Genomic DNA, 14,416 nt, shown 5'->3' with positions numbered 1-14,416 from the left:
TTACGTAACACATTAGTTATGTAAAATGTCGTTATTACGTAATAGGAGACCTTTGTTGGAACAATTGTTTACACATTCAAATTAGACAACTAGCTCAAAATAGTAATTATCGTAATGAACGAATGAGATGCCCAAAAGGAATGGACAAAAAGAGTTCCATTACAACGTCGTCATGTAAGTCAACAAACACAATATACAAATGAATAAAGGACAGATAAAACAAAGAAAACTTGTAACATAAAACATAAAACAATGCGCGCACTCTCGGTTTTTGGATCGTCAATTGACACATTACTTCAAACTCCAAAGTCAGAATACTCGTTCGTCTATAAATCGTTGGTTATCCTTTAGTTTTGTTGCTCCATAATAAAATTGCAAATGTTTCCCGACTCAGCTTCAATAAAGATAATTATACTAATATTCATTCATTTGCTTTCCTTCCATATAATGCCCTGCAGTTGTTGGTTCATTTGACCGCAGCTTACTGGCGCATATAGTCCCGAACAATGTCTGATAATTTGTTTGCACCTTGTTCTAGAATGTCCTTTATATTTCCTAAATCGTCGCCAGCACCATTTGCAATCTTTGTAGCAAAATTTCTAGCAACCCGTTCGATGTCACCAAACTCCCCAGAGCCTGTGCCATCGTCCGGAACGTCATCCTCTTCTTCGCGGCCAAAGTAAGCATTCGACGAGATTCCAGTAGCGCCGTCGAATGCCTGCAAGCGAGAACGGGCTTCCGCTTGCGCTGCCGAATCGTATTGATTGCGCCCAAAGTATTCATCAGATGAAATAGCTTTTTGGGATCCAAACTTATTTACAATCTCTCCGTTACTGCTAGAAGAAACTGATGACGTTGACCGCTTAGCGGAAGGTGAAGAATTAGGAGATTCGGATAAGCTTCCATTTCCTCCAGAAGCAGTCATGCCAAACCCCAGCTTAGCAAATCCAGCACCAACCCGATCGACAGAGTCCGACTTTGCCCCGCTATAAGAAGGCGCTCGTTCACTGATTGGTGTGTCTACCACACTCGGCGCAGTACTTTCTCTCCTTTCAGATTCAACATCATAGCCAAGAGCAGCAGCACGCTCAGCTTCTTCTCGAGCTTTCCTCTCGGCTTCTTCAAAGTCAATGGGTTCTGGACCGCCTCTCTTGACAACTGTTGCCTTCTTTTTAGATAGCACACTTGTTCCAGGTCGGCGAGCTGCAGCCCCTAGCTGAGTCGATGAATTAGTTTTTGACCGCAATGCGGAGGAAGATATAACTTTTCTTGTGGGAGCTTCTGTGCCATTGCCATTGCCGTTCATAGAAGGTGAAGATGTACGCCCAATGACAGGAGGAGTCGATGTGCGCGAAGGGGTCGGAGTAGGTTTCTTCACAGCGGGCTTATCCCAAGCAGTGAAAAAATCGTCGTCTGCGGTGCCAGAAGTAGAACTTGCAGTAGCATCAGGTGTAGTATCGTCCGATAAGACAACTTCGTCCGGATAGATTAAAGCATCTTCGGCAGCTCGTCTTTTAAGCTCATCTTTATAGTTATTGGCCACACGTGAAGTATACTTTGTCTTTGCATCTTTGGAATTGAGTGCCGACGATCCGCCGTTCTTTGTAAAATACTCTCGGGCGCTTGTGTTTCCGCCAACCTTCATAAGTCGGAGTTGATCCCAAGACCACGTATCAAGATTTGACGACCGTACAAAGGAGATATGAACACCTAGATTGCGATGGATAGAAGAGCAATCCAGACACAGATAGATCGCAAATGGAACAGAAGTCCACGTCGGATTCTTCGCTCCGCAATCAAAACAGATCTAAAACAAAAATAGTCAGAAAGACTCGCTCCATTGATCAATGATCTGCAGTCAATATCGAGCAGTGTCTCAAGCAAGACAAAATGAGGAATGCCCGTTGGACTCAGTTACGTACTTTATTCCCTCGTTCCGAGCGGAGACGATCAAATATAGCCAAAGACTGCTGTTTAGAGGCCATTGAGACTGGGGTTTCAACTGATAGTTGTTAATTTGAGTTGCAAACCGGATTATATAAAGATTGATTTTTTTTCGCGATAGTTCGCGCCTGGCGGCAATGGGAACGGGGAGGAACGCGTGCAGCCGGTCGGCTGCTGAAGAAGAACTAGAAAGGTAATGATGCGTTTATGCTGTAAATGTGGCTCAGTAAAAAATATTATATCACGTGACTATGTTACTCTTGCTTTCACGTGATAATCTTGGGAGGTCCACGCGTCCGGGGCCGAGTATGATGTTTGGGATTTTGAGGCATCGCATGAGACTGTTAAGTGTTTCGCTCTTCTATGGTTCAGAGAATTTGAGGAAATGCAGTTGTACAAGCCACTGATTCGACTATTGTAAGCGGGATTATGATTGATTTGTGGTGTTTTGGGACTTTCAGCGGGGGGTGGATCACCGTGTTTCGCCTATTCGAGCTGGTTCGCGTATTAGGTCCGCTCGGTGTACCAGAATCGGAATCAGGATGAGTTTGAAGACGAGCAGAGTTCGCAAGTTATATTTCTTGAAATACTGCGGTAGGATCTTTCGTCTGATTTTGTTTTGTCGATATTTTATTTGTTCTGCATGCTTTTTACTCGCTGGTCGCTACTATGACGAATACCTGGGACAACTGGACGCTTTCGTCAGGTTCGCGAGATATCCCCAGCTCTCCTCCTCCCACTTTTGCAGACTCAACCCGCAGCGACTCAGCACGTCGGACATATCCATTGCATAATGATTATAATGTCAGATCCGTCACCTGGAGCGATTTACATCCTCATGACGAGTCTAGAATTCCTCCTGCAGCGTTTCCAGATGGATCTGGGACTACTCCGTACCTAGGACTCTCTAGTAGACTTTCGCAGGTATGGCTTAATCGCTGGACAGTTATCTCGCTTCTTGTTCTTGCAAAACTTCTACTTTCTTCCAATTCTTTGTACAGTGGACTTGATTCCGCCAAGCAAGAGTCTTTATCAGCATGTCGACAGATCGAGGTAGCTGGCAGCAGTCTTGTCTCGACCCCATACTACATATCGACTGCTAGCAATGAGCTTATTGCGTCCAGCGTGGAGACAGCCGTTGAGGCCTTGAATGAGGTATTAGATTTGCTTATTGTAGGCGTCGAAGAGATCATTGTGTTTGTGATCGAGATGCTCACGTCTACATATACCTGCCTCATCACGCTTGTTATCAACGGTGCTGCAAACGTGGTCATCAATGCCACCGAGTCGATCATTTCTTTTGTTAATTCATCTGCCACTTCGATTAATGAAGAAATAAATAGTGTTGTCGACACGTTCAATAGTGCCTTGTCTGGCGTGGAGAGTACAATCGAGTCTATTGCGAATCTTCTTACTGATGGTTCAGTTGACTGGCCAACTCTTGAAATTCCTACAGTCAATATCACAATTGATCCTGACATTAACGCCAGTCTTGAAGAGTTGCGAGACAATCTACCAGATTTTGACGAAGTGAAAAACGCAACTGAATCTGTGATAAGATATCCCTTCGAAAAATTGAAGGTAACTTTTAGTCTGTATCCATATAATGAGCGAAGACTGACGTTCAGCAGACTCTTATAGACGACAACTACTCTAATTACACTTTTGATCGTTCAGTACTTTCTGTTCCCGCCAAAGAAGAGTTGACATTTTGTTCGAGTGACCCTATTATTGAGGATTTTTTTGACGAGCTAACAAGTCTTATACACGGTTTAGTGAAGTCGATAGTAATTGGCCTGTCCGTAGTAGCAGTCATTGCACTTTTTCCCATGGGATACCTTGATATGCGCGGCTGGAAAAAGCTACGACAGAGGGTTTACTTGTTATCGCGATCGCTTCGACGGACGGATCGGAATCTTGATCCTATCGATACATTCATGGTGGGCACTAGCCCGTGGTCGAATTTTTTGGGGTTATATGTGAGCCGGCCATTAAAATCCGTTAAGAAGCAAGTATTGTTGCGCTGGTTCTTGGCATATATAACGTACCCTCCCGTTCTAGTAGTGTTTAGTTTGGGAGTTGCGAGTCTGATCGGAGCGATATTGCAATTAATTGTAGTCAACAAGTTACATACAGCTTCTCCTGAACTGGCGCAGCAAGTTGGCGAATTTGCGGGGGTGGTTGTGAACACTGTTGAAGACAAAGCTGTGGAGTGGGCGGACAGCACTAACATGGCATTAAATACCACGGAAAACAATATTAATGACGAGCTATTTACCTGGGTTTTGTCAGCAACTTCGAGTGTGAATAATACACTAAACACATTTGTCGATGAAACAATGCAGGTATTGAACGATGTGTTCGGAGATACAGTACTGTATGATACAGTGGTGGACGTGCTGAATTGTTTGATATTTTTGAAAATAGCTGGAATCGAGAAGGGGTTGACGTGGGCTTATGACAATGCACATATTAGTTTACCACGGGTCAATGAGACTCTCTTGACTAGCGCTCTTCTTTCTGTCACCAATAGTTCTAGCAATAGTACTGTTAGCAACAGCACTAGCAGCAGCAGCACGATCAAGACAAGTAGCACTATCAATTCTACAAGCAACACATCCTCTTTGAACGATGCGGCAATCGAAAGTTTATCGGCGGAGACAACGGAGACGATATTGTCGGCTCTAGAGACAGTTGAGTGCGTGTATCGCAAGGGGATTCGGATTGAACTTTATTTTGCAGGAGTTTTTCTTGGGATTTGGGGTTTGATAGTGCTGTTTGCAGGCGTCCGATATGGTGTTGTCTCATATTCACTAAAGTTTGCTGCGGTGAATAAGGCGATTGGATTATTCCGGCGGCGCCATGGAGAAGAAGAGGCTGCATCAGGACATGTGAACGATCCCACAATGATATTCAATGTCCCTCGACCACTTGTACTTCCGCATTTACATGAAAATCCTTTTGAACCCGTTAGGGAATGCACTCATACCTCTAGTCCAACGACGAGCTTATCGCGTCGACACGATGCACAAGATGAGTCACGGGTTGCGCGACATGCCCGAGTTCGATTTGAAATCAAGCCGGAAACAAGAGAAAAGCACGACTATTTTGAATCTGACGAGATGAAGGGATCTGGTCGGAGAGATTCGGATGACAGTAGTAGCTGCAGTAGAAATAGTGTGTAAACTAAGAGGAACTTGGATGAAGAAGTGCTAGATGATTCAGAATTGAAATGGAAGTTTTACTATTATACAACAAAACCAAGAGCGCGGCGGAATAAAAGGTAACAAACGTACAAGACAAGAACAATTAAAGATTAGCAAGAACAGCCACCTTCATTAGATGCGTTTTGGTTCGAGTCGATATTAACGTCGATCATTTGTGCCTGATTGGCTTCTTCAGGTGAAGCTTCCATTCCCGGGAGCGCCTGAGCGATCCGTCGGAACAAGGTCTTGACGTTGTGGCCCGCTTTTGCGCTGGTTTCTATGAACATTACTTTGATTTCTTTAGCTTTTTTCTCTCCTTCCTCCGTCGTAACCTGACGTTTGTCATTCAAATCAGTTTTGTTGCCAACAAGCACAATAATGACGTCGTTGCCCCGCTCGGCACGGACATCGTCAATCCATTTAGAGGTATTTATGAACGAGTTACGATCTGTGTTTTGAGAATTAGCAAATATAAGGTCTCAAAAAAGTGAATTTCTCAAACGCTTACTGGTGACATCGTAGACAATGACCGCAACAGTCGAGTCTCGGATATACGAAGGAATCAAACTTCGAAATCGTTCCTGACCTGCTGTATCCCACAACTAGAAGACAGAAAGAATAACGTTAGCATTGGTCGGAACAGAGAAGGTTAAACGCGATCAAACATACCTGCAATCGAACCGTACGGTCTTCTAAATACATCGTCTAGAGATATTAGATAATATATATTGAGAAGCATGCAAGAAGTATACCTTTGAAAGAAAATCGATGCCGATGGTGGCCTAGCGGCGTTAGTTACTTCGAGAAATTCTTCATGAATTCTTCGTACCGCGTATTGAGAGTCAAACGAGTCGTACATAAACCGCGTTATTAGCGATGTTTTCCCGACTAAATAAGAATTAGTAATGGCATCGCATAAACTCACAGCTGGCTAAATCCATTGGTAAGCAATTGCAATACGCACCACTTTGTTCTCCAAGAAATACTAGTCTTGTCTAGTCAATATCAGTGCATTCAGTCTTCCTGGCTTGAGAAGATGTCCAACGCGCCAGACAGATAGCCTGCCAGCACACGACCACACCTCACCGCAGCCATCACTTACTTGTATTTCTTCATAGGATTTGAAAGCGACTGCGATCCAGACATTGTAATATTGGACAGGTATGTGTATAATATAGATGATACTTTATGTAAGGTCAAGCCAACTGCAGCTATAGAGCTTAACTACAGAATGGATCCGTTTTTATCTTTCAGTACTTAGTGATCTTACTATTCTCCAATCTCAGAATCAATATCAATACTGATACCAATAGCAATGCAAATAGGAATATCAACCTTATGTAATCAGTGGCCAATCTCAATCTGCCCCCAAAGCTATATCTGGAGACGCAGCTGAACGGGTTCTGGCCTGTCACGACATTCCGAGGTGTTTGTGCTCTGACTTGGGACATAACTACTTCCTATTTAGTATTTTATTTCACCGTCTAATATTCAGAATTAGAAGGAAGTGTTCCGGTCGGATTATCCAAATGCAGATAGATGCAACATGCTCAATATGTTCCAAAAGCGATCCAGCATACAAATGTCCTGCCTGTGCTAAGCCCTATTGTTCTGTTTTATGCTGCAAAAAGCATAAAGTAGAGGCGAAATGTACTGGCATGGCAGACTTGGACGACGTTGTCCTTCGCTATATTTCTCGAGAATCGTTGTTAGGCCCTCGAGGCTATTCGAACGATAGAGATCTTATATCTTCATCTACTTCTTCTAGCGGCGATTCAAATATTAAAGCGGAAGCAAATCCTTCTCAAGAAGATCTCAACAGACAACAAATCGCAGACCGTGACTACAACTTTTTAAATCTAATCGAGCGTCGGATTGGCGTCCAGCGCAACCTCGCCCACTCAGTCATTCGAAAACAGCCAAAATTTGTCTCATCAATGCGCAGAGCTGCTCGTGGCAATCGCAGGTCTGGAAATGTTAGCAGTAATGAGCACGGTCATGGTCGCGGCCGCACGCGTGGAAACCGCGCCCAGTCTATATCTACTATTTCCTACAAGCCTCCACCTCCTCCAGATTCCTCCGATTCAGCATCTCAATCAGATTCAAATGAGGATGAGGATTCAAATAAAGTTACAGTTCTACCCCCTTAATCACTCACAATCCCCATCTATATTCATTTGCATTTGCCCATACATATCCAACGCCCTCAATCAGATTATTTCATTTCTAAATATATAAATATATATATATCACTGGACTAAATACTCGACCTGTTCCATCACACCCTTGCCAAAAAATTCGCTGATTACCTTGAACTTGGTTTCACTCTCGTCCAAGCTTTGCTTGAACACATCGTGCCGGTCTGCCATCTCGTCCTGTGCGCGCCTAATTGCCCGGATCGTAGCATTGTTCGGCGCACACTGCGGGCACTCAGTGTTCTCATTAACCTCGTTCAGACAACGTCGATGATACGAATGCTTACACATGAAATGAACTGTCGGTAAATCCAAAGCTGCTCCACAGCTCGCGCAACGTGTTGCTTGAAATACCTTCGCTTCCGTCTCCAGCTCTCGGATCTCAGATAGCTTCATCTTCGTCTCCAGTCGATATGACTCCGTCAGCTTACGGTTCATATCAATTTCCTTCTTCTCATTTTCGATAATCCCAGAGAGATATCCTTTCACTATCCCAACTGTGGCCACCGCATTCACACTTAAAGCTTGTATCACTTGCAGAGGTGCCATAATCCCTTCTTCCTGGATTTTCTTCAATACATGAGTTAACTCATCAGATGCAACTGACATCACTTCAGGCGAGGATGTGAAGTATGATAATGCAAGAGGATACAACTCAGGTTCCATATCACCGTACTTATGCAAGGTCTCTATCGCCGCTACCGTATCACTCACTGCCACATAAGAGCGAAAGATATCTATATACAGATTCTCCTTTTCTCGCTCAAGAATAGAGCCCTCCCGGAACGAATACAAATGCGAAAGCAGTAACACGTTAGATGGATCAATCGGGACATGCTCACTCGCTATCAGCTCCTTTGTTCTCTCCTGCCATTTGTTTCGTCCAACCTCCGTAGCACTGTCACCTGCCTTTTGCAGATACATCTCAAACAATGTGGTATATAAATCAATGGCTTCGCTCTCTTGACTTCCCACGATGCGCTGCTGCGCAATGCAAGCCTCTAGAAAAACAATAAACTCATCCGGCTGATCTAAAAAGGTAGCAAACACCGTTCGTGGCTTCGGTGGCTTGTACACTGGCACCTCCAATAATGCATTTGACTCCAGCACTGCAGTAACATTACTAACAGATGGAGCTACTGTAGTTCCTGCAATGACTCCCATAGCAGACGACAACTTGCCAACATTTGTAGTCAGCGAACTCATGATTGTTGGTGCAGCATCTATAGTTCCTGCGACAGATCCTGGTCGGCTCTCGCCATTCACATAAGGAAGTAAATAATTTGATGCAGGAGGAGGTGACTTAACTGATTGCCTATCTGGAGCAATCGAGTTAATCCGATCAACCTCGTCCACAGCAGGTATCTTTCGCGGAACATATTTTCCAGTGAAATAGTCAATATACAATGAAGTCGTTTCTCCTGGAACATTATGGAGTAGCAATCGCCCATACCGCGAGAGATTGTGATACATATCCTCAGGTGCCAAACTTCTCAGAAATCGAAGTCCACCCTTGTAATCATTCAAATCTTGCAACGTCACATCTACTACCAAGTCGTTTTGGCCATGCTTTTCTGCTAGATATGCCGCTTGCTGATAATATCCACCTTGCCGGCACATCTGGATCGCTGTATCTAAATCAAACTTCAGATTTTCTCCTTCCGATTTGATAAACATCTCCAGCTTGGCAGTATCCTTTAATTTAGCATAGCAGTTCAGGAGCAAGGTCGTGTGGTCAGCAGTGGCCAGTCCACGATTATGAAGCTCCTCCAAATAAGATGTCAGGTTGTAAATTCTCTGCGAATCTAAATACTTGCGAATAACCTGACTAGCCTCTCCGCCATCAATGGCCTTGATGTACTGAACCATGGCTTCATCGAAATCTCCCTTATTATACAGATAATCACCATATTTCTTATAAATTCCAAGAATCCGCTTTTCCTCTGCGCCTACATTCATAGACAAAGTAAGCGCAAGATTATACAGATTTCGTTGGTACAATATTTCCAGCTTTGATTGCAAATCACGCTCTTGGTGCCTATATAACTGGCCGTCGCCTCCTAATACATATAAATCTCCCCATTCTGAGAAAATAGCCCGAACTCCATCCACAAATTGTCCAGAATAAGCAATAAAGCGGTTTTCAGTGTCTAATATAGTAAATTTCGTAGTGTCAAATGGACTGATACTTGCCATACTTCCCATGAAGCGACGAACAGTTTTTTGAGCTGCATCATCAGTAGCAGTACCTGCAGAAGACACAATGGCAAGATATGACTTGAAAACAAAAATTCTGGATTTCTGGCCCTCATAAACATATATCGGACCACGCCCATACGGAGTGTAAAAATAAACAGCATCATCTCGTGCGACTAAAATCTCGCCAGTAGACTTCTTAACAGTGAGACAGCCGGAAGTGCAGCCCTTTTCTTCTAATACGCGGGCGGGATGACCTTGGTTCTTACCGGAAGTGTAAACTGTCAGGATTTTCTCCGTCGTGGCAATATAAATTAAAGATAGTTTACTAGCGTCATAAAAAGCTAGGCCTGTGACAGGTACTGGACTTTCGTAAATTATTTTTTGCTTGAGTCCCTTGTCATGCATAATATCTCCCTTGATCAAAACAACATGCCCATCTTGCAGACCGACGGCAATGCCGGAGAGGTCGTCTGCAAATGCAATCGCGGTAATCTGAATAAGTTAAGAACTACTCGATTTTAGATAGCCAAAAGCTTTATTTACCTCCCAGATCTTCTTCATATGTACTGTGATCGTGCTGTTACATTTCGGGCCCTGTGACTTTTTATCTGGTGTATCGAGCATCCAAAATTTAATTTGCGGTTCCACGGTCTCGGATTCCTTTATTATCAGAATATTTCTTCCAAAGAGAGGCCAAGGATAAAGCTGAATAACTTACAGCAACGGTAATCAAAATCGGGGTTCCCTCGATCTGCTCCATGTATGAAATCTCCATTTTCTCGTGTGCAGTAAATGAAACCTGCAGTTTCAATGATCTGGATACTATCTTGACAAAGCCATCTGAGGTACCCAGATATAGCATTCCTGAACCTGAACACACAGCAGAAACATTGGTATCCTTGCAAAATGCATTAGCAAACAATTTTTGAGAACCCAAGACAGACTATGCACAACTATACCGAATACAATGGGCCATCTTCATCGGCAACTGAAGGATCACGAATTGGAATCGAATCAAAAAAATTAAACTGTCTCCACTTTTGTTATTCATTTGTTAGTCCTTGTCACTTGATTTGAATTTCGTGAAAAAAGAATAATTAGGCCCGACAGTGCGATACATACCTGCGTGAGAGACATGTTGTCCATAAGCTGATTTTCCAATAAATTTGCGTAAATCGAGCAAATCTGGATATCTTTCTCACTTATCAGTCCAAACTTTCACAGAATATTGCGATGTTTTCAGGTATTGCGCGATCCAAACCAAAAATATCCTGCTTGTTACTCCGGAAATGGAATACTTTCAAGATAACAGAGCTGAGCACGCACAGATGATCATCGTGATCACCTGACGTACATTTGGGAAGACGTGTAGCAATTTTGAACTACCAGTAGATTATAGAATCGCTGAAGCTCCAACCAAGTTTCTGATTTGGACAGGAATTGCGGTATTCTTCTTCAAAGTTTTGATTTTTTTAAATGTCGTCGGTGAGTCCTGGAGATTTAACTTACGTGGGTCAGTAAGAAGATTAACAAGATGGAGCTTACTCCTATCAATCCGAAACCATACTTGCACGATCTCACCGGTAAAGACGTGGTAGTGAGACTAAAATGGGGTAAAACTGAATACAAAGGGATTTTGATTTCGGTCGATTCGTATATGAACTTGCAGTTAGATAACGCGGTTGAATTTGTTGACGGCGAGGATAAGGGCGCTTTAGGCGAAATTATGATTAGGTATGGTTTTTCGTGTTGTTTGGTTGTTCCTACTAATCTATCTATACAGGTGTAATAATGTACTCTGGGTTGGCTCCGCGTTGAAGGAGGATGAAGATATGCAGGATTAAGAGAAACTTACAGAGTGAATGCAACTGCAATCCAAGAGGCGAGATACGAATTACGATAGACAGAAGATCACCTTTTTGTACATTAAATCAGATCAATATCTATATTACATTATTTACAAAATCATGCTCAGCCTAGATTGAGCTTTTCCGTCAAAGCGTCTGAAAGAATATCCAAGACGTTTCCACATTGAACCCGCACAAGCGCGTCTTGATCCATTGTTCTTATATATCGAATAGTCCGAACCGTATCTTTTGCAGTATCACGAGGGAATTGATTGAGATCGTTCAATCCCTTCAGTAACGAGCCAAGTAGAACAACGGCTGCTCGTCTGAGCGAAATTTTATCCTCCGTTTTCTCAAAAGTTAAAATTCCAAGCGAACACTCAACTCCAAGCTTAACCCAAGACGCGACTCCCAATGGATTGACCTCGCATGCCATTCCCATAATACTCAGCGCAGACGCGCGAAGTCGAGTATCATTCTCTCTAGTTCTAACAATATCTAGCAATCCAGACATGATAATATCACCGGTACCAGCAGTTAGAGCTTCTCCAAGTCGACTTGTAGTCCGGATCAATGCTTCACCAATTCGGAGTCGTTCGTCCAAGCTCAATACATCTTTACAATATTCAAAAACCAATTTCTTGATTATTCTGACCCCGAAAATATCAGTTAAAGCTTGCAGCCCTTTTATGCTGTTGAGATATATAAAAGAGTCTTCATCATTTAATGTCGAGAGATATGTCTGTAAAACCTTGTCTGGATTGATCACTGAGTCCTTTTCTTGAACTAGCGATCGCAAAACTGTCAAGCCTTGTGCACGAACGGGTACCAACGGATCCTGCAAATCAGCGAGTGCCGTTTGATACTTCATCTGAGACTGGCTCAGATGAGAGACTGATTTGTCAACAGGAATTTCAGTTTCATCCAGTAGAATAGCCAGCATCGAAGCCGAAGTCGATACAGCCTTTGTGCCATATTGTGCAATATACTTTAATGAATCTCCAAATGAGCTGATGATCGCTTGATCTTGCTCGCTCAGCTTTGAGCTACCGATCATGGACTCTGTTATAACTGCCGTAAGTAGAGATAATGCTACTACAGCTGCTTCGCTACTCGCTTTGGTATTTGCATCGCCGTAATCCTCTTCGTCATCACTGTCGGACGCAGAATGCACAATATGCGACAGTATTTCAGATACAGGGCCCGTTTCTGTTCTTTGTGATTTCTCAAGTGAATCGATATAATCCTCTAAAATGCCAGAGACCAAGTGAATGATCTCCGACGGTGATTTTACTAATTCTGTCTTGTGTTTGTCTAAAATGCCCTCGAGTATCCGAATATCAAGAATTAAACTAATAAGGTGAGTAAAAAAATATCTTCGTCATATGCACATACCTAAGTGGTTCCGAACTGTCTTTTCGTTTCGCCAGCCACCTCCTTAAAGTCTTGATGAACTCGGTCTTCATAGCTGCGCGATCAAGATGTTCAAAAAGTTCTAGCAAGAGTTCCACGCGTAGATCAACAATATCTACGCTTTCAACAGTGTCCAATCCAAATTCAAGATTCAACCGTGAAAGCTCACTATATGTGTGGCTAGTCTTTCTCAATTCTACCTGTCCAGTTTCGCCATCTGCAAATCTCCATTCTGCACCGCTAAAGAACGCATTGTCGATCAATAATGAGATCCGCGAAACAGGATCTGAAAATTTGATATATACAACGATTAAATTTTTGACAACTTCTGTTGATCTTCTAGTCTGTCGTTGGAAGCAGAGTAAAGCCCACAGATTTAATGCAATTGGACTTAATAGCTGGTCGTAGATATCCGGTGCAAGACCACGAACTAGTCTAGCTAAGCGAAGTAAAGCGGTTGATAATGCAATATCCGTAACAATAGCAACCCCAGCATTAGCAGTATTGATTTTTCCCTTCTCCGTACCAAAGCAGCTGATAATCGGATTGAAAATAAAATCAATCACTACGCGTGGTCGCAATCTATACATATGAGAAACAACCTCCACGCAAGCTGTTTCCAGTATAGTCTGACTAGGATGATCTATAATTTCTAAAAACTGAGATCCCACGATCTCAAAGTATGTTTGCGGCTTGCAATCTTTGGGAACACTGCAGAAGATCCTTGCAGCTCGTTCCAGTTTCTCGACAGATATTTGGTCGTCGTCTCGCAGTCCACCAACAAACTCTATTAACGATTGCACGCCATCTTTTCGATTTAGAGGAATATTTGCGAGAACCCGGGATATTACCGCCATGAACCACGACGGAGAATTCGGCGACAGCAAAATTGAGAAATACGTCAGAATACTAAAAGTTTGTAGACTTCGATGAATGAGCATGTGAGCACAATCCAGACATATCAATTCAGAACCTACCGATCTATGAATTTGACCAACTTTTCTCGATAAAACAGAGATTTTTCCAATTTGTAAACGGGACCATAACCGAGTTCCACTAATATGGAAATTATATCAGTAACATATTGACCACCCATGATAACGTCACCGAGATCACCGTCATATTCAACAATATCAAGAAGGGTTTTCTCTACAATCACCAGAACGAGATTATTTCCCTTAATATTCTTTGATTTTCTCTTGGAATAATTTTTTACTCTCTTTTCCAGAGGAATGCCAACTCCAGGGGACAATGAAGGATAGACACATTCTATAATGAGAAGATCAACAAGCGCCGTGACCTTCTGAAGATCGCCTAAAGCAATTGAAAATAATTCTGGTCTAGTTTTACGATCAATCTTAGTTGCTTCGTGCAGTTCGGTCAATAATTCGACCAAAAATTCCGCTAAAAACAGTACTGGGTCCTCTGTCTCTTCAAAGATGGCTTCGGCCGAAATAACCTGGCTAAGTTGAACCACTAGGGGCGGACCGGAATCTATTGCACGGATTCTCGCTGCTTCTGTCAGTATCTCTGATACCTTTTCAATTCTTTTTCCAACTTCCAGCTGCATTATAAAACAACCATAGCACAAAGATCAATTACTAAAATCGAG

General features: G+C 42.8%; 7 protein-coding genes across 7 annotated transcripts; 3 read left to right on the top strand and 4 right to left on the bottom strand.

Moving 5' to 3' along the window:
* Nucleotides 1-22: 22 nt before the first annotated feature.
* V1516DRAFT_635225 (uncharacterized protein) lies at nucleotides 23-2,105 on the bottom strand. The gene is made up of 2 exons (XM_066920009.1): nucleotides 1,923-2,105; nucleotides 23-1,807 (listed from the first exon to the last, which is right to left on the bottom strand). Exons 1-2 carry the CDS (start codon nucleotides 1,983-1,985, stop codon nucleotides 482-484), a joined length of 1,389 nt encoding a protein of 462 aa, XP_066777781.1. The 5' UTR covers nucleotides 1,986-2,105; the 3' UTR covers nucleotides 23-481.
* A 180-nt stretch (nucleotides 2,106-2,285) lies between these two features.
* On the top strand, nucleotides 2,286-5,286 carry V1516DRAFT_672321 (uncharacterized protein). Its single transcript, XM_066921725.1, has 2 exons — nucleotides 2,286-3,525; nucleotides 3,576-5,286. The coding sequence occupies exons 1-2, from the start codon at nucleotides 2,614-2,616 to the stop codon at nucleotides 5,127-5,129; spliced, it is 2,466 nt and encodes an 821-aa protein (XP_066777780.1). The 5' UTR covers nucleotides 2,286-2,613; the 3' UTR covers nucleotides 5,130-5,286.
* On the bottom strand, nucleotides 5,043-6,513 carry V1516DRAFT_672317 (ras family-domain-containing protein). Its single transcript, XM_066921724.1, has 7 exons — nucleotides 6,253-6,513; nucleotides 6,115-6,140; nucleotides 5,980-6,038; nucleotides 5,903-5,932; nucleotides 5,820-5,855; nucleotides 5,659-5,752; nucleotides 5,043-5,598 (listed from the first exon to the last, which is right to left on the bottom strand). The coding sequence occupies exons 1-7, from the start codon at nucleotides 6,294-6,296 to the stop codon at nucleotides 5,261-5,263; spliced, it is 627 nt and encodes a 208-aa protein (XP_066777779.1). The 5' UTR covers nucleotides 6,297-6,513; the 3' UTR covers nucleotides 5,043-5,260.
* Nucleotides 6,514-6,679: 166 nt separating this feature from the next.
* On the top strand, nucleotides 6,680-7,300 carry V1516DRAFT_684591 (uncharacterized protein; the record flags this gene model as incomplete). Its single annotated transcript, XM_066923567.1, has 1 exon — nucleotides 6,680-7,300. The coding sequence occupies one exon, from the start codon at nucleotides 6,680-6,682 to the stop codon at nucleotides 7,298-7,300; it is 621 nt and encodes a 206-aa protein (XP_066777778.1).
* Nucleotides 7,292-10,872, bottom strand: V1516DRAFT_648670 (uncharacterized protein). The gene is made up of 5 exons (XM_066920222.1): nucleotides 10,667-10,872; nucleotides 10,504-10,581; nucleotides 10,263-10,442; nucleotides 10,088-10,204; nucleotides 7,292-10,036 (listed from the first exon to the last, which is right to left on the bottom strand). Exons 1-5 carry the CDS (start codon nucleotides 10,688-10,690, stop codon nucleotides 7,400-7,402), a joined length of 3,036 nt encoding a protein of 1,011 aa, XP_066777777.1. The 5' UTR covers nucleotides 10,691-10,872; the 3' UTR covers nucleotides 7,292-7,399.
* A 62-nt stretch (nucleotides 10,873-10,934) lies between these two features.
* On the top strand, nucleotides 10,935-11,632 carry V1516DRAFT_672307 (SMX3 core Sm protein-like protein Sm F). Its single transcript, XM_066921723.1, has 2 exons — nucleotides 10,935-11,278; nucleotides 11,328-11,632. The coding sequence occupies exons 1-2, from the start codon at nucleotides 11,079-11,081 to the stop codon at nucleotides 11,386-11,388; spliced, it is 261 nt and encodes an 86-aa protein (XP_066777776.1). The 5' UTR covers nucleotides 10,935-11,078; the 3' UTR covers nucleotides 11,389-11,632.
* Nucleotides 11,449-14,401, bottom strand: V1516DRAFT_648663 (uncharacterized protein). The gene is made up of 3 exons (XM_066920221.1): nucleotides 13,782-14,401; nucleotides 12,787-13,728; nucleotides 11,449-12,743 (listed from the first exon to the last, which is right to left on the bottom strand). The coding sequence occupies exons 1-3, from the start codon at nucleotides 14,372-14,374 to the stop codon at nucleotides 11,516-11,518; spliced, it is 2,763 nt and encodes a 920-aa protein (XP_066777775.1). The 5' UTR covers nucleotides 14,375-14,401; the 3' UTR covers nucleotides 11,449-11,515.
* Between the last annotated feature and the right edge of the window lie 15 nt (nucleotides 14,402-14,416).

This window comes from Lipomyces oligophaga (genome assembly GCF_038497815.1).
Source record: "Lipomyces oligophaga strain CBS 7107 unplaced genomic scaffold V1516scaffold_3, whole genome shotgun sequence".
Classification (NCBI taxonomy): domain Eukaryota; kingdom Fungi; phylum Ascomycota; class Lipomycetes; order Lipomycetales; family Lipomycetaceae; genus Lipomyces; species [Lipomyces] oligophaga.
Note: the sequence above shows the minus strand (reverse complement) of the source record. Positions and strands in the feature narration are given on the sequence as shown.

Excerpts from the sequence above, each read along its gene's own strand:
- V1516DRAFT_635225 (XM_066920009.1), bottom strand. The coding sequence starts at position 1,985 with ATGGCCTCTAAACAGCAGTCTTTGGCTATATTTGATCGTCTCCGCTCG. Across the intron at positions 1,808-1,922 it reads GCTCGGAACGAGGGAATAAA|ATCTGTTTTGATTGCGGAGC; the intron begins GTACGTAACTGA and ends TTTTTGTTTTAG.
- V1516DRAFT_672321 (XM_066921725.1), top strand. The coding sequence starts at position 2,614 with ATGACGAATACCTGGGACAACTGGACGCTTTCGTCAGGTTCGCGAGAT. Across the intron at positions 3,526-3,575 it reads ATCCCTTCGAAAAATTGAAG|ACTCTTATAGACGACAACTA; the intron begins GTAACTTTTAGT and ends GACGTTCAGCAG.
- V1516DRAFT_672317 (XM_066921724.1), bottom strand. The coding sequence starts at position 6,296 with ATGTCTGGATCGCAGTCGCTTTCAAATCCTATGAAGAAATACAA. Across the intron at positions 6,039-6,114 it reads ATTTCTTGGAGAACAAAGTG|TCGGGAAAACATCGCTAATA; the intron begins GTGCGTATTGCA and ends ATTCTTATTTAG. Across the intron at positions 5,933-5,979 it reads CGTTTGACTCTCAATACGCG|GCCACCATCGGCATCGATTT; the intron begins GTACGAAGAATT and ends TAACGCCGCTAG.
- V1516DRAFT_648670 (XM_066920222.1), bottom strand. The coding sequence starts at position 10,690 with ATGGACAACATGTCTCTCACGCAG. Across the intron at positions 10,443-10,503 it reads AAGATGGCCCATTGTATTCG|GATACCAATGTTTCTGCTGT; the intron begins GTATAGTTGTGC and ends GCATTTTGCAAG. Across the intron at positions 10,037-10,087 it reads ATATGAAGAAGATCTGGGAG|ATTACCGCGATTGCATTTGC; the intron begins GTAAATAAAGCT and ends TAACTTATTCAG.
- V1516DRAFT_672307 (XM_066921723.1), top strand. The coding sequence starts at position 11,079 with ATGGAGCTTACTCCTATCAATCCGAAACCATACTTGCACGATCTCACC. Across the intron at positions 11,279-11,327 it reads TTAGGCGAAATTATGATTAG|GTGTAATAATGTACTCTGGG; the intron begins GTATGGTTTTTC and ends CTATCTATACAG.
- V1516DRAFT_648663 (XM_066920221.1), bottom strand. The coding sequence starts at position 14,374 with ATGCAGCTGGAAGTTGGAAAAAGAATTGAAAAGGTATCAGAGATACTG. Across the intron at positions 13,729-13,781 it reads TTGGTCAAATTCATAGATCG|TCTACAAACTTTTAGTATTC; the intron begins GTAGGTTCTGAA and ends CATTCATCGAAG. Across the intron at positions 12,744-12,786 it reads GACAGTTCGGAACCACTTAG|TTTAATTCTTGATATTCGGA; the intron begins GTATGTGCATAT and ends TCACCTTATTAG.